Raw genomic sequence first — 18,273 nt, forward strand, 5'->3', positions numbered from 1 at the left:
TAACAAAGACCGTCTTAGGAGTTACGACCAGGTGTAAGACCAGTTGGTGCAACCGGCCCCAGAAGTGTAAAAAAAAAAAACAACTACTTGTGGTCTACTGGAAGTCATGTGCCACAACTATTTATTGGCAAAACGATTGAAAAGACTGATTATTTTGTGTGGAAAAACAATCACAGTTGGCCACACTCCAATGTGACGTCTTCACATGTCTTATTTTTGTGGCAAAAGTAAATGTGAATACAAGAGATTCAATTATTTTGGAAAATTTTGCCCATTTTAATCAGTCAGCTGTTGTTTATGAGCTGATGTCATATTGATCCTTATAAACATACTCTTTATTAGAAGTTTTAAATGCTTCTTTAGTTTTAATCTAAAATTTTGGAATTTGAGTTAAAACTCTGAACCTTTTATCTAAAGACCATGACTATCACCAAACCATCATAAAACCATAAACCCCTGGCAGATAAATATGGAACCATCTGCTAATTTGGTGTTTACAGCCTGAAACATTGGTTGGTCAGACTGAAGCTGTTCACTGTCCCTCTGACAACATGAAATAAAACCCTCTTTGCTTGAGGACAAGTTGCCTTGTTAAACACTTCATGGTTTAACAAGCCAACTTGTAAAACAGAGTGCTCTGATGGCTATTGGTGATATAAATTTTCCTTCCATTAAGCATCTCTTGGGGTAAGCGTGCCAAACAGTATCTCATCCTTCCAGCTGAGGGTTACCGTGTTATTGGCTGCCCAACATCCAGGACGTTCCTCGTTGTCTCTGAAAGAAAAAGCCTGTCTCGTAGCCTTGAGATGAGCACTTCCTTTGCGTTTAGTGAAGCTGCTCTGAGCACTGCTCATCTATGCCTCCTCGGTCTCTTCTTTAACTGCGCAGTGGAGCTCATGACTCGGTCATGATCGTGGCAGTACTCAATCTACTGCAAAGGCACTAAGTGCTGCTGAAGAGCAACCATTTGCTTCCCACAAAGGGAAAATACGGCGCTCTGGGACAGGCAGTTTAGTGACTGGCTGAGCATGAAATATTCACAAAGAAAAGATACGATGGGTAGTGGAAAAGGTAACTCTGCCACAGGGTGTGTGTTGTTGATGCTCACCGGGCTTGGATGCCTTGAGGCGAAAAGATTTGCAAGCAGAAGAGTCAGTACAGATGTAGTGGAAGTATGCAGTTATTGTCAGGTAAATTGGTAGGTGTGATGTCATATCAGCGGCTCATTTGGAAAGATTTTTGTCCCTCCACAGCTCAAAATGGCGCAGTATATCTTCAGCAGTGGATAGTGTTGTTGTTGTTGCAGAGATTTTTGACTCTCTGGTCTATTTGATTTTAATTCACCCCCACTGACTGGCGCCAGGTATTTCTGTTTGGTCTCTGTCAGTGTTGGGCAGTAATGCATTACTAGTAACACGTAACAGTCATGGTATTACTTCCCAGTAAGAAGTATGCTAGTGATAACAAATTACTAATAATTTCAGTAATAATATTAGTTACCTCCAAAACACAACAAAGACAGAAAAGCCCATTTGTGGGAGCAGATCGACTGAACATTGAATGTTGTTGGTGAGCATTGTTGGGCTCGCTACTCTAAAAATGTTACTCAATTACTCATTACTTGTTACTCTTTACAAAAGTAATAATATTACTTTACTTACTGCTCCCTGCCAACAGTAATTCATTACACTATATGTTATATTACTTTTCTAGTACACCCCATAAAAGTGGTATTTGCGTATCTCTCCAAAATTGAGATGTGTGCCTCTGTGTGAATGTCACCGTTAAGTGCAGCTAAGGCTTGATAGCTTCTATTTACCTGGAGGTTTTCTGTTGTCTGTGACCAGTATTTTCCCAAGGCTCTGCCTGAAAGATGGAGAGTCACTCATGAAGCAACATTTCCACAAGCTTCATCACGTCTTTGTAGTCTGCAGCTGTCCATGATTAAAATCCTGGAGCTTCACGTTGTTGTGTTGTCGGTCGTAGTAGCCAAGATGTTTCAGTCCGGAGGTTTGAGGACGTGTTTTTTTCAGTGGAAAGAGTTTTAGTCCGACTACCTGCAGCAACAGTGTTCTTGTCATCTTTGCTCCTGACAAAACCAAAGTGATGGGAATATTTCCAGCTGCTAAGGTTTCCAACTAGCTTGCTGCTTTTGATGTGCATGTGCAGCATGACAATTATTAAAATGAGTCTGCTGATGTGACTGTATTTCAAGTCAGTAGAGATGTGATAACAAAAGTAACGAAATGAGTTATTTGGTTTTGGAGTAACTGTAATGTTATAAGTTACATTACTGGAATAGGTAATATTATTACTGTAACACATCACTGCCCAACACTGTTGGTGAGGGTTGTGCTTGTATCACTGTACGCTCTGTAAACTTATTCCTAATTGTGTAGTCAACTCTCTTATCAACATAATATTACGTTAGCTACCGAGCCTACAGTAATGTCAAGGTATTGTTGTCATAGTAACAGAACCAACGCATAGCACAACATAAAAAAAAGAAGTGCTGGGAGGGCTCCCCTGCACCCTGCCACCACTTTTCTGGCCAAAGAAAAATGTTATGTGGACACAGACCATTACTTCTGTTTTCATCTCTCTACAAATTTAAATCCAACCGTCAGTCAATCCTTGGATTCATTGTTGTAATCGTTGCCAATGCACATCACAAAGCAGTGAGCTAGCTTGGAAGATGAGAAATCTTAACATTCAGCGGCCGGAAATATTCACATTACTTTGATTTCCTTAGGCGGAAAGATGATTGTTGATCCAGGTAGAGGTACTAAGACTCTCTTCACTGCAAAAAAACACAACCTAAAACCTCCGGAAACACCAACTACAAAAGACAGCACAACAACATGAAGCTCATGGAAATACACCCCACCAAAGGTGAGCCCTCTGCGGCTGTAGAGAACGGCTTTAGTTCTTCACTGGCTAAACAGCCAAAACTGGATTTGAATACAGAATCAATGACTCTTGTGGCTTGGAAATGAGGTGTGTAACATGTCGCCCTCTCCACAACTGACTCTCCGTCTTTCAGACAGATCCTTGGGAAAATACCGGTCACAGGCAACATCATTTACAAGCTGCGCTTACTGGAGATTAACCTAACAACAGGCGCACATGTGATGTCTGAAGTTTGAGGAGAAAGGGCACAATTACCAACTTTGTGGGGTGTAATAGAAAATTAATGTAACGCACAGTATAACTTATGAATGGAAAATGGGAGTAACACTTAAAGTAATATTACTTTTGAAAAGAGTGATGATTAATTAGTCATAAATTATCTTTTTTTAATAACGAGCCTAACACTGGTCTCTGTCATCATTAGTAGCCATCTTGATTGTCACAAAACAAAAAAGAAGATTAAAGCGGATTCACGTCGACAGCCATGGGGTGGCTGTTGACCACTGAGAGCATCTCCAGAGACTTACAATAGAAGAATCTATTGATGTGTTTGTGGTTGAAGCTGATAAAGGTTATTGATTATTTAAATGACCTTTCAGCGGTAGTCTCACTTTAAAGCAGTGTTCACTCAAACATGGACAAACCATTTTCAGTATATCAGCTTTAATGAACTGTTTGTGGATCTAAGGTCATCTTTGATCTTAAGTCGGCAGCAAAAATCAACCAAAGTTAAACCCCTGCAAATCAAAAGGAAACTATGAGCATGTTCAGGTACCTCTAATAGTAGCAGTGACACGTCAGTCCACACTTCAGTTTGCACTCTTTCCTCTTTGTGTCATACTTCATTTTCCAACCACAATAACCAACCTCATGTCAGCATCTCTTTCTTTATACCCATGAAACCTTGTGTTTTTGGGTCATTTTGTAGTTGCAGAAACCATAACCATGGACTATAACCTATAATACCCTGATCAACTATACCGTTTCTCAGCCGTGGCATTAATGCTTGAATGAACCTAAGAATTGTTTCTATGATTAGTTAACATTTAGATTAGTTTTTTGATTAATCCTTAAGTCTATAAAATGTCAAATGCCAATCACATCTGAGAGCACAAGGTGAGGTCATTAGATTGCTTATTTTGTTCAGCTAACAGTCCATAAAAAGTTTACAGTGACATAAAACAAGAACAGCAGCAGGGTTGAGAAGCCGAATCTAGTGAATTTCGGCATTGTCTCATTTAAAAAGTAAATCGTCAGATCCACTAATGAGCAACTGTGACAACATCTATGAGTCAATGAGAGGACTTGGGTGCACTGAGGTTTGTTGAAATGAGCACTTTCATGTCTTTCATGTAGGCTAAATAAATCAGTCAATAAAGAAATGCATCACTGGGTGAAGACCATCCTGGTTTACTTTTCACTACACAGGGCTCAATTGTAGGGATTGCCCAGTTGATCCTTTGCTAAGTCCCGCCCCCGGACGCAGACTGGCCAATCGTAACGTAGCACCAGGGTCCGACAACAACACAGCTGTGCTCCATTGACTCTAATGGAGTCGTTTCAGATTTCCTTCATTTTCAGGCTGGTTTTGTGGATTTGGAGCTAAATGTTGTGCCTGGGGCACGTCGTGTATTAATGATACTCGTTACCTGGAGAGGCTGGAAAAAGATATACGTTTCTTCCCTGTTCCAAAACCAAAATCAGACCCTGAAAAGTGTAGGGTTAGCTAGCTAGCTACTGAAGATATAGCCTACTGAATGTATACACATGCTGCTTTTGCTTTTTAATGATTATAAAAGTGAAACAAAGACCGACCCTGCTGTACAGGAACCAGTGAAGGGAAGCAGGGAAACTTTGCTCATATTCAACCAGCTCTGTGTCATCACAGTGTGTGCAAGTGAATGTTGTTTGACTTCCCCTGGAGATCCCTGCCCATGTGGCAGCAGAGGTCCAGGTGCTGGCAGCGACACGGGGGTGAAGCCAAACACGTTCATCTGCACACACTGCGATGCCACACAGCTGGTTCAATATCAGCAAAGTTTCCCTTTATATTCATTGTCTTGTGTGGCGATCAGCAGTGATGTGGTGGTTCACTTTTACACTGTGATCTGTAGCCTATAGTTCGGCTTTAGCTTCTAACTGTCTTTGTCTTTTTAACCTGTTGTTGCTGCTGAGTCAGTTTGACATCAGTGTGGGCTCCATGCTGAACATAACAAAGAGGCGGGGCTTAGTGAAAGGTCAATTGCTCAGGGCACGCTAACTTGCATGTCAGGCCTGTAAATCTAGTGACTCACATGTCTGATCGGACAAGTGGTAAAAAAGGATTAAAGTAATTGTTTTCTGTTGGGGTTTTTTTGTTGTTTTTTTTCCTCTGAGCTTCTGATGGAAATAACTAAGGGGTGAAAACGTGTTCTGATCTTGATCTGAAGCAACTGCAGTCACATGACACATTGTTTGGGTTAAACATGAGCATGTTACAGTCCTGGAGGATTATTAATGTGCACCTCCTCCTGTGCTGCCTTAATATGCGCATTCAGCACATCCAATGCATCAAAACATTGTTTTCTAGTTGGAGCCGCACCTTGTTTTCAAACTGTATGGTTTGACTAAAATGAACAATGACAGCAATATAGTCCACGATGAGCAGCGCTAAAATCAACCTGCGTAGTTGTCCCTCCATTGTGACATTAGAAAGTGTCACATTTATCTTGCAAGTGTACTCTTCTTCAACGTTTGCTTTACTTCCTGGACGCTTAAAATGATTTCCAGGGTAAAATAAGTCACAGCAGATAATGTGTAGAGCTGCCTGAGCCTTGTGCCATGGGGAAATGTAGCCAGTGCTATTGTTTTTCATTATTTTGACCGTGTACCCCACAAACCAGTCTCACAGGTCACCGACAGCACTATACACTCTCACACTGACTCCCTGCTGGGCTTAAATGTCATTTCTCTCCCGGCTGATGAGGCCAAACGTGGGGCACGTCTGTGAGATTAGAGCGCTGCCTTCAGTGGAATGGATGGAGGATGGATCAATAACCTGAGGGAACGACTGAAGAAAAGGAGAAGAAGAAACAAGGTGTTAGAGAGACAGAAGGATGGAGGTGTTGATGCATTCAGTGACCTTTACTCCATTTGGGACCTCATCTGTAAAAGGTATCTGGAGGCTGTCACGGCGTGTCAACTTCATTTGGCTGCAGAGAACTCGGTGACACACTGTCTTGCCAGCAGTGGATTCACCACAGGATACAATGACATGGACTTGGATGATCTAAACAGAAAACATCTTCACTGAGAGTGTGTGCTGCGCAGCCTTTTGTTTTACACATTGTCCAAACATTTCTTGCACAGCTCGTCTGAGTGCCACCGCTCTGCTGTAAACACGCAGACGATGATTTAAGTTCAGAGGCGGCGCTCAGGTCCAGACCCATCCATCCATCCATTCATTCATCGTATCTGCGCCACCGTTGCTTACTTCTGGGAATGTGTGCTTCTGGCCACGTCTGCTTTGTGTGACAGCGGCTGATTCACTCCAGACGATGTTTACAGTCCTGCACAGTGACTCTCTTATTGTTCCCGAACCCGACTCAAGCCCGCAATTTAAGAACTCAAACCTTAAAATGGTTATAACACTGTCTGCTTTTCTACCATCATGAGTACTCAAGTTTGACTCATTTAAGCACAAAGTTTGACATTTAAACAGCTGCTGTTATCACATTGTCACATTTCAGGTGATGAAGCTGTTGAACAAATCATTCCTCTCACTCACAGTTTAATAAACTAAACCTGCACTTCTCTTTTTCTAAATGAAGTGTTTGGATAAATCAAGTTTTCAGCGACATGAAATCATTTGTTGAATTGATGGTTGGCAGAAAGGGAGTGCTTATTTAATTTTGTTTAAAACTTGACTAACGTCAGAGAAAGACCTTCAGCACTGGCATTACAGAATGTTTAATGATTCCCAATGAGAGCCATCTACGACTTGAAAGGTGCAAACAAAGAAACCCTCAATTCAGACTCTCCTGTAGCTAATAAAATCCATTTTATGGATCCAACAGTACCCTGACAGTGACGCTCGTCAAGAAAAGCTCTTTAAAGGGTGCATTAGAGGGTCATTCTGGTTCGTTAACATGTTCTTTACACACATTTGGCAAATTGCACAGCCGTCTGTTGATACAATAGAGCAGCAGGAACAGTCTTGTGTATTTATGTTTGCACGGCTTATCAGTCAGTGATAGGACAGGTAGGCTTTTAACTTATGATGAGAGGACACATCATTAAGTTGTTTTTTATAACCTACGCTGGCTGCCAGATGATTTAAAGGAAAGGAAGTACAGAAAATATGAGTTTTCTGGACATGGTCCTCAAAGATGGACAGGGCGTCTCCACTTCCTCCTATTGTGCCCAAAATGAAGCCAAAATATCCAGGATATGGACGCTGCCATCTTGTGCTGGTGACATCATTTGGAGCTAGTGTCTATGCAGTTGTGATCTCAGTGGTGTCAAATTCCCGCCCATATCCCCCTCCAACTCATTGATATATAATGATACTTGGATACTGGATGATTAGATGGCACCTATTCTTTTCAATGGAGTTGCTCGCGTGGCGCATACGCCTCCAAAAAATTCTCTAGCGTCCGGGTTTACTTGCGCAGCAAGTAGTGTTTCTCCTGTTGGCACCGCCCACAAGTTCCTGCTTGGCTCATAGACTTTACATTGTGATGATGTCACAGATTTTTTAAAAAGCATTTCTTGGCTTAAGCAAAGTTTAACAAATATAAAACCTCCATGGATAAAAAATCCATAATAGAAATATTCATAATTTACCTTGTTTGCAGTTGGAGGTGTCTTGTCAACAGTTTTACAGACATCTTTTTTACGGTGGTCGTCTATGGAGAAAATGCGTTTTGGGCCACAGGGGACTATTTCGCTGCAGTACTGCGAGAGGGGAAAAATTGGCGGCAAAGCTAAGCTATTTTTATGGGGACATGGTCCAACCAATTGCGAGCAGCGCCTTTGATCACAAGCACATAGATTGACAAACTTAGTCATGACACCACATCCCCTTTCAATAGCATCAAACAACTAATTAAAGCCGCTACAAGGAACTTTTAACTGGATGTGCAAAAGTCTCTCGTTTCTGCTGATGTCTGGGCGTGACCTACAACAGCAAATGAGACCATCGGTGTGAAGACAAGCTATTTCTATATAGTGTATATCCATACCTTTAGGAAACTGTCTCCGGGTCCGCCCCAGGTCGCTTCCAGGACGAAACGATTTACAGCACTCAGACGGCACACGTCATCTTACCTAGCTGCTTACATTTATAGTGACTCTCCTAAATAGTCGCTATTCCTCCTCCTCGACTTGACGTTCGCTGGGAGTTAAAATAGCAGCAGTCATTGGGTTAAAGTTCTGTGAAAGCACTGGACTCACCAACAGTCAGCCACGTCTCAGTCACACAGAGAAAATCCAATCCTCGGGAAGTCAGGAAATCCTTCAGGATAAACGTTTTGTTCGCTAGTGATCTAGCAATTACCAGCCCAATCCTGGCAGGAACCGGTCCACGGCGTTAGCTGTCCGGGGAGCCACACACAGAGGCCGCAGGTTGTGCAGATTCACCCCGCGCCAGTGGGGACGAGGAGAGCAGGGGCCGGGGGGCTGGAACACCTCATCCGAGCCGACGGCAAGTACCAGCCAGGCGTCGACAGGGTCCAGCGAGTGCCAAGAAATAAAGAGGCGAGGCACCGCTCCATACTCAGTCCAAGAAGCCGTGGAAGTGCTCGCCAAACAGGCTTTCATCCTTACCAGCCGACCGCTGCGTTTACCCCGGCGGCAGTGGCGCTTATGCCGGAGAGGTGGAGCTGGGGCGCGGCAGAGGTGAGCTGGGATCCCCGATAGGAGCGGGGGCAAAGTTTTCCCGTCTTGTTGTTTCATTCATCCCCAAAACAAACACATGCGCGAGCCAGGTAAGTGTCTTTACGACAATACGTGCTAGAGCTCATGGGAAATGTAGGCTTCATTCCGGCAAAACACTACCGCTTTTGTCCACAGGGTCGCCAAAATCAACTCAAAATGAAAGTTCCTTGTAGGGGCTTTAAATCCAAACTTGAGCAAACAATTGAGCACACAGCAGCATTTAAAAAACTAAAATGACAGAACCATCTTTGGAAAAAATTAATTTAATGTTTGCTTTGAGTTTTTAGTTTAGCCCATGTCCCGTTGGCGACCTATACTGCAGCCAGCCACCAGGGGGCAATCAAGATGTTTTGGCTTCACTTTTAGGAAGCTTTCATGTTGCCTCTTTATTATACAGTCTACACTCTTAACTCTGAGGTCACTGAGCTGGCAGCTAGCAGGTAACGGTGTCAGCTCCTTTGGTAGTGCTTAATAACAGCAACATTGTAGACATTGACACTAACATGCACACACAGTCAAACACACCAGTTCACCACAACAAACCACAGAGAAGCTCAGATTACAGCACGCAGAGGGAGCGTGACTTCATCCTCTGCTCAGGACATCGTTACTCCATAGGGCGTTACATTACACATACCAGTGTTCATCTCTCCTCTGCAAGGCTCCGCCCCTCACACACACAGTTTCTCCATCAACACTCAGGGAGACACAGAGCTGCTCCTCTGTTTAATGTCTGTTCATTAGTCTACAGTGAGACATCAGTCTGTATGTTGCACAAGCTACGCCGAATCAGTCTGTGAGATGAGAGTACTGCAGTAGCACACGTACAACACTGTGGGCCTTTTCCTCTGTAACTTTTGGCCGCCCTGAGCCATGCTGTGCTGATTTGCATTTCCATTATTAGTTAAGACGCACCGAGCTGCGCCACAGATGGACTTTCTCCGGAGTTGGGCCAAAAGCCGGGACACCCGCACTCAGCAGACTGCAGCAAACCCCCGACGACCCTGTTTCTCCCCCTCAAACACACCCTGTGTGTTGTGAGACTCTCCTCACCTCTGTCTGCAGGAGACCAGAGAGAAAGGCGTTTTTAAGTCTGTGTGTTCGGCTTTCAGTACATCTGTAGCTTCTTCCTGAATCTCTGTCGTTTGGAGTTTAGTTTCTCTCCTGCGTTCTGTTTTTACTTCAGATATCTGCTTTATTTTACTGTTTCCTGTTCACTATCAGATGGATTAGACAACATTTCCTTATTTTGCTGCTTCACAATAAAAGGTTGTTTTCTTGTCCACATCGCCCAGCCCTATTATAACTTTACATAGCTGCGCAGAGGTTTCTCTTGACTGTTTCAGCTCTGGAATAAAATGAAATGATGATCAAGCGTTTGCTGTCAGGGGCCTTAATTCACTCTGTGCAAAGCACTTTGTGTCTCGCTGTACAAATAAAGTTGATGCGTGCTGGTCGGTAACTACACAGCTGGAACGTTCATAAAACGGCGCCTGCTTTTGTCTGTTACCTCTGCGTGTGTTTGTGTCTGCGTGCTAAAGCCAGATCGAGCTGAAGCTTTATTTCCCCAGGCTCTCTCTGCTCCGCTCAACACACAGGGAGCTAATCAATACTGATGCATGCACTCCTCCAGCTCTGCAAAAACAGCTGGGAGAGTCAGGACGAGGTGTATCTGTCCTTGAAAATAAATGATCGCTTATTCAAATGGCCGTGCAGCAGGCTAATACATATATGTATTTTTGCATTAATGACCTCAGGCGGTGTTTAGCATTTTGGGACGCTTGGCTGTGATGTTTTAATTGAGAGCGATTTGGAATGAAAGCAGCAGGAGACTGAGCAGTACTTTGTGGATTAGAGGCCAGTATTGAGGGCTGTAAAGGTGGGAGCCACAGGGAGGGAAAGAAGGAGATGAAATATTCCTTTGACCTCAGAGTGACATTTTAACCAAGAGTGATTTTCTTCTTCTCGCAGTAAGAGCAAGTGGACTGGGAACAAAATGATTCACCGAGACGCTGGGATGTGAATTACTTCTCGAAGCTGCCCACAGTGGGGAAATGGGGAGCAGCAGCAGCAGCGGCGCTGACCAGAGCGGGAAGGTCAGTCCAACATGCTGCAGCCTGGAGGGAGGAGGGTTGAAGAGTTGAGGCCGGGTGGAGCATCGACCGGGTTGCCACAGGGAGGAGGGAGCAAGTCGCTGGGCAGTAAGAGAACACACAATGGGATTTCACACATGTAACTATTGCTTAGGAACGAGCTCAGAGCAAAACCTGGTTCATACGTGGTGACGACTTATTCACAACAAATAGTTGAATTACAAAAACCATCAGGCGCACACATCTATCCAACATTGTTTATTCTGAGGGTTCTTTTTTTTTTTCTTTTTTTTTTGGGACTTGACAGATGAAGACATGAGACTGGAGTACAGCTGAAATGCATTTCTTTTTCCATTCTCTCAACAACAATAAGAAATACGCCAACTGGCGCAGCACTGAAATCCAGAGACAACAGTTTATTCATCATGTCGTGGGTCGAGTGATGTGCAGGAGGTGTGGACAGCATTAAAACAACATTGTGAACACTGAGGGGGAAACAAAAGAACAAAAAACATGCTCAGGCTTCATTCAACAGTCCAAATGCATGTGTGTCAAGAGAAATGCTGAATGTTTTGAGATTTGGGAAGTGAATTCAAGCAGTTGATTTTTTTGCTGGTAATTATTATTTTGTCTAAACTAAAAGATCCATGTAAATCCGTTAAGACAGGATGTGGCCACGTGATGCTAAATTAATTCAAGGCTAATGTGTACAGACTTAATGAGAAAGTACTCGCAACTGTTTTCCCCATTTTATTTTGTAGCCCCTGTATAAGGATGAACACTAACAAATTGCAAGAGACGGGACTTTAAGCACATTATAACACAGGCTAATTAATTTTTAGCTGATCACCTTTCAAACTGTTGAGTTACTTCAGGCAACTACAGTCCAACAACATTAGCATGATGCTAACTTCATTAGTCATCAATCAGTAACATATAGAGCATGAATATGGGCCTGTAGTTTAATTTACATAAAGTTAACAAATTTAAAAATGAAAATTCAATATTTTTGCATTACTCAGTTGCCAGTTTATTAGGCACACCTAGCTAGAAATAATCATAGACTGTATGTAAAGATGGACAACATGACAGCTCCCAAAAGTGAAGCCAAACATCTAGATCGCCCCCTGGTGGCTGGCTGCAGTACAGGTCTCAAACCCCACTCCCTCTGCGTTAGTGGATGCACATGGGCCAAACTGAAAAATCAAAGTACACGTCCAATATTTTTCTAAAGATGGATTCTCTCACTGTAGGTAGTTCTCATCGCACTGATGTTTTATCAAGTTTTTCTTTTAAGTTTGGTTTTAAATTTGCTTAAACTTGATGTTTGATGCCATAAAAATGAGGTTTGACGTCATGATTGACAGCTGTCTGTGCAAACTGGTGTGCTCACGCTCAATAGTGCTGCTCAGGATTGGTTGAATGGATGTATGTGTGGGAACTTGATATCACTGAGATCACAGACACTGGCTCCAAATGATGTTAAGATGGCAGCTCCCTTAACCGGGATGTTTTGGCTTCATTTTTGCACAGTGGGAGGAGGTGGAGATGCATTATTCATTTTTATATACAGTCACTGGAAGATGTAGTTTAATACAAAGGGGCGGTGCAATGTTTCGGGCTGCTTTACACCGTATGTTTTTAATAACATTTTAGGTCTACATGTAAAAGCCCAGCTAGAGACAAGAGTTGAAATTTAGCAATGGATATAAACTCTCATCAGTCGTCACTATCAGTCCCAAACTCTGTACTGGAACATCCCTATCCAAAAGAAAAAGATGTCCAGGCCAAGACTCCCTCTTCTGTGCGCCAGCCGATTTGATCAGTCTCAATAAACAGATATCTACATGTGAAGGCAGACACATTTTTAAAAAGCTAATATAAAGCTAACTTGTCAGACATATCCAGTTGGTTCTGAGATTGCATATCAGCCAGTGCAGTCTGCCTTTTCACACACTGTTTACCTGCCATTCAAACGGGACGGGTCGGTACTGGTACTCAGACTATAAACAGAGACCAGAAAACCTCAGACACCAAAATCTTCGTCTGCAGTTTATGTTGCATTGGGTTATAACAAGTGTTCCACCTATGCACGTTGATATAAACATGGACTAAATATTAGAAACACTTCCCTATATGATGCAGTACAACTCAACACCACAAACTACAGCCTCCAAAATGAGCACAAAATTAAATCATCTCCTTAAAGCAGTCTTCCTGAAAGAAGACTAGATTTATTTAAGCTAGGTGTACCTAATGAACTGGCAACTGAGTGTAGATCACGTTCAAATGGTTACGGTGTCACATACTGATCATTTTGAAGCATCCTTGGTCCAGTCAGTGCAGAACTTTTAGCGAGATAACTTTGAGATTTGAAATGAGAGACACAGATGTGGACTGTTAAATGAAAAGCAAGCAAAGCACTGTTGAAGCAACATGTGGGGGAAAGGCATTTCAAAAGGCAAAAACTTCTTCCTCACTTCCAACTATTCAACTGACACTGTATTTTGTAGTTAGCACTAGGGCTGCCACTAACGATTATTTTCATTGTCGACTAATCTGTAGATTATTTCTTTGATTAATCATTTCATCGAAAAATGTGTTAAAATGATGAAAAATGTCGGTCTGTCTCGCCCAAACCCCAAAATTCTGTCATCTAATGTCTTGTTTCATACTCATGCCAAAGGGTTTTAGTTCACTGTTACGGGAGAGTGTGTAAAGCTGCCAATATCTGAACGTAAGAAGCTGCAGTAAGAGTATTTTGGGGTACATTTATAGTGCTTTTCTATGAAAAATGACTCAAACCGATTAGTCGACGACTAAAACAGTCACCGATTATTTTAATAGTAGATTAGTCATCAATTAGTCGACTAATCGTGGCAGCCCTAGTTAGCAGTAATGTGGCACAGTTAAATATCAGGGTTATTACTGTGGATCAGATTCTATTTAGTCACCAGGAATGGCTATGAATCTGTTATTACTCTTCAGTTCATATCCTTCTCTTCCATCTTCTCAACAGACCTGAGTTAAATAAGGGTTATCAAAGCACTGTGACAGACCGGAACCACTGGAGCTGTCCCAGATGCGGTTAGATGTGGCACACTAACTGCAGGATGAGACATAGCAAAGCCCACGAGTGATGGACAGGGAGACACGTCTTTTTAACATCGGATAGCTTTTAAAGTGAAAGCATCGTCTTTGTTTTTGTACATGACCTCCCATTCAGAGTCTGCAACCCAGACACATCCTGTTGGTTTCCTGTGAGACGCTTTCAATCACTCTGCTCGCTAAAATAACTTACCCAGATGACTGCAAGTAAACAAGGGGATGAGTGTTTAAAGCAGCCAGAGCTGATTTCTCATTGGGGGAGTTTTAAATAACAGTGGGATTGTTTGGGAGCACACCTGGAGAGATAGAAAAAAACCAAAAATATCTGGCACCATTGTGTTAGTTGCAGTATTCTCTCTTTTTACATTGGTGGAACATTCGGAGCATTACGTTGTCTTTAGCGCCCTGGAATGGGAGGATCATGCCCCAAAAATAAAGGCCGCACATTTTCCCAGATGAAATGCTGAAATATTAAAATGTGTCACCGTCCAAAGTGTTTTTGAGTGCATGTTAACAACGACCAGTCGTGGCTCCTTCTCATGCAGTTTGCTGGTTGTGGTTTGTTGAGACTTTGCTGTTGTTTGCACCACAAACGGTTTGAATACATTCTGTTATTAGTCCATCTGTCTCCACACGTACGAGCTCTCCGCCGGGAAAACTCCGAGGTCACTTCTCCTCGTGACGACTCTCGTTATCTACAGACAAATAAAACCTCTTGTTTTTCCACAGACAGGTTCATATATCTTTTATAAAATAAATCTTATATTTCCAAGTATACAATAATAAAATGTTGCACTCTGCAGAAAAAAAGGTAACAGGAAACTCCATATATACACATAGTATATTATACTATTTTGGCAGACGAGAACATGGACAAGTTCAGCATTGTAAACAGCTCTTTACTCTCATTCGTGACGTTTGTGTCCCCTTGTTTTCTTCTTCTGCTCCCTCTGTCCTGTTACATTCATAACTCCAAAAAAATTGTGCTTTAAGAAATCTCTTTCAACAATCCAAGGGCCCCGGTCTGCTGAGTAGAAGTGCACCGTCTCTGAACAGCAGGTCAATGTCTTAAACGTTAACGTGGCTGGTAGTTCACTCGGCTCTCCCAGCTCACCCAGGAAATGAGACGGGGAAGGGAGGGTGATGAACTGATGCGTTAGGATTTATGTCTGCCACTGATGATCACCAGCATTTCTACATGTGATCCCTTTTAATATTTCCCCAAGTCAGGCTCTCGCTGGGTTGTAAGATCTGGTATTTATGTGTGTGCACACTCAGTGTGGGCTAGGCAGCATCAGATGTGTAGCAAATGTTTATGATGGTTCAGACTCTTCCAGCTTTCAGTACAGCTTTAAACATTTTGAGACTTAGAAATAATGACAGCAATTTTCCAAACTTGTATAAACTTTGATGTCAACTTGGGAAGGATTTGTGTCTTTAAGTAGTGGTGCCACTTTATTGATGATTACAAGGCAGAAGTGTAAGAGCTTACAGCTGTGCTTGGGGTACAGGAATGCACACGATGGAATGTGGAAAAACACTGTCTCGTGTAGAGCGATGATGCCACAGAGTGGAGAGCAGGAGCTTTGGGTTTTGAGCTCAGGAGGCAGGAACAGAGTCGAGGTCTGAATGTGGGTGCCAGGAGAGCACCAGAGTGGGACTGTGGGTCTTTAGTTGTCCTCATCGGTGAGCTCCTCCTCCGCGACGGCCTTCTCAGGAATAGCCTCGAGGCTGCGTCGGCTCTTAGACTCAGAGCCAGTGGAGCTGCCTGCTGATCCTCCTTTACTCAGGTTACAGGTGAGCGCAGCATAGTGGATCTGCTTAAGGTTCTCCTGGACTTCATTCCTGGCGTGTTTCAGTAGGTCTGCCTGACCCTGAGGGGATAAAGACACATCAGAGAGTTAGAGATTAGTTTCTCAAAGACCATCAGAAACACTGAGCTGTTGTGGGAGAAGGTGTTACTTTAATAATGCCATGGTAGTGTGCTGTCACTATGATGCACAGCATACTATTAAGTTTTTATCATTATTTTGGATGACATACTAAACTATGACTTTTTTTTCATGATTTTTGACAATATACTTTACTATGAAGTTTTTAAATTATTTTTAGCCACATAGCATACCATGACTTTTTCATGATTTTAGATGACATGCTATACTATGAAGTTTTTTCATGGTTTTTGACGACATGCTAAACTATCTTCTTCTAGACCAAGACCCGCTCATGCTCACAGCAGGAGCAGAACCTGGAGACGAAGAGAAGTTAGTGTGCCAAACACAAGGTTTGCAACTAACTTAACAGCAACAAGGAGAACCAGGTTGAGTTAGCACCCCAACGTCTAACTCTGCAAGGACTCCAAGCAAATGGCCTCCTTGGATCGGCACCTCCGTAACAAGGACACAGCAAAAACTGCACTTGGAACGCCAGCTCACATAAGCAGCACACCACAAAGCAACTCTTCCCTGCATCCATTCAAGGAGTGGTATAGCGTTATTGCAGTTTCCAGGCTATGCAAGACTGTTTTACTTTGTCAATTGTGATTTAACACCCAAAGAAGCAACTCAAAGTTCTTGCTTCTTTTCCTTTGTCCTTACCACACGGTCAGACAGACCCTCCCCTGATCTGAAGCCATCTTTGATTTAGCCATCTTGTAGTTTTCTGTTGTCAGCCAATTTGTTTTGTAGGCCAGATAGCGCTTTGTCACGCACGCACGCACGCACGCACGCACGCACGCACGCACACACACCTACCTTTTGTCTCCATCTCTGTCACATAAAGAGACACACACACACACATTATATATATATATATATATATATACACACACACACACACACCCATGCTTGTATATAATTAAGGGTTTGTGCGTTTTGTTGCTTTGCTTTCTTTGTAATTAAATATAATTCTTTGGAATCATACCTGCCGTCTGTTTAATATTGCCCAAGAGTGAATGAAAAGTCAACCTCTGCTATGTTAAGAACTCCAAAATCCTTCAGCCTTTACAGTAATTAATTTAACTATTAATTAGTTATTAAAATGTTTCAACAACTTCAACTGATATGATTAACAGTATAAATCCAAAAAATAGTATGTCAAAAACCATGAAAAAAGTCATAGTATAGTATGTCATTCTCAAAATCATGAAAAAAGTCATAGTATAGCATGTCGTTCTCAAAACCATGAAAAAAGTCATAGTATAGCATGTCATCCAAAATCATGAAAAAAGTCATAGTATAGCATGTCATCCAAAATCATGAAAAAAAGTCATAGTATAGTATGTCGTTCTCAAAACCATGAAAAAAGTCATAGTATAGTATGTCATCCAAAATCATGAAAAAAGTCATAGTATAGTATGTCGTCCAAAATCATGAAAAAAAGTCATAGTATGTCGTTCTCAAAACCATGAAAAAAGTCATAGTATAGCATGTCATCCAAAATCATGAAAAAAGTCATAGTATAGTATGTCATCCAAAATCATGAAAAAAAGTCATAGTATGTCGTTCTCAAAACCATGAAAAAAGTCATAGTATAGCATATCGTCCAAAATCATGAAAAAAAGTCATAGTATAGTATGTCGTTCTCAAAACCATGAAAAAAGTCATAGTATAGTATGTCGTCCCAAATCATGAAAAAAAGTCATAGTATAGTATGTCGTTCTCAAAACCATGAAAAAAGGCATAGTATAGTATGTCGTCCCAAATCATGAAAAAAAGTCATAGTATAGTATGTTGTCCAAAATCATGAAAAAAAGTCATAGTATAGTATGTCGTTCTCAAAACCATGAAAAAAGTCATAGTATAGCATATCGTCCAAAATCATGAAAAAAAGTCATAGTATGTCGTTCTCAAAACCATGAAAAAAGTCATAGTATAGCATGTCATCCAAAATCATGAAAAAAGTCATAGTATAGTATGTCGTCCAAAATCATGAAAAAAAGTCATAGTATGTCGTTCTCAAAACCATGAAAAAAGTCATAGTATAGCATATCGTCCAAAATCATGAAAAAAAGTCATAGTATAGTATGTCGTCCAAAATCATGAAAAAAAGTCATAGTATAGTATGTCGTTCTCAAAATCATGAAAAAAAGTCATAGTATAGTATGTCGTCCAAAATCATGAAAAAAAGTCATAGTATAGTATGTCGTTCTCAAAACCATGAAAAAAGTCATAGTATAGTATGTCGTCCAAAATCATGAAAAAAAGTCATAGTATAGTATGTCGTCCAAAATCATGAAAAAAAGTCA

At 41.8% G+C, this 18,273-nt stretch overlaps 1 protein-coding gene across 1 annotated transcript in view; it reads right to left on the reverse strand.

Moving 5' to 3' along the window:
• Positions 1–11,320: 11,320 nt before the first annotated feature.
• LOC125892544 (inactive phospholipase C-like protein 2) overlaps positions 11,321–18,273 on the reverse strand; it is a 53,467-nt gene continuing 46,514 nt past the window's right edge. The window contains exon 6 of the mRNA XM_049582528.1: positions 11,321–15,901. Coding sequence (XP_049438485.1) covers positions 15,698–15,901 — 204 coding nt within the window. The 3' untranslated portion in view covers positions 11,321–15,697. The remainder of the gene's footprint in view (positions 15,902–18,273) is intronic.

The sequence above is a fragment of the Epinephelus fuscoguttatus genome, linkage group LG8 (genome assembly GCF_011397635.1).
Source record: "Epinephelus fuscoguttatus linkage group LG8, E.fuscoguttatus.final_Chr_v1".
NCBI lineage: Eukaryota > Metazoa > Chordata > Actinopteri > Perciformes > Serranidae > Epinephelus > Epinephelus fuscoguttatus.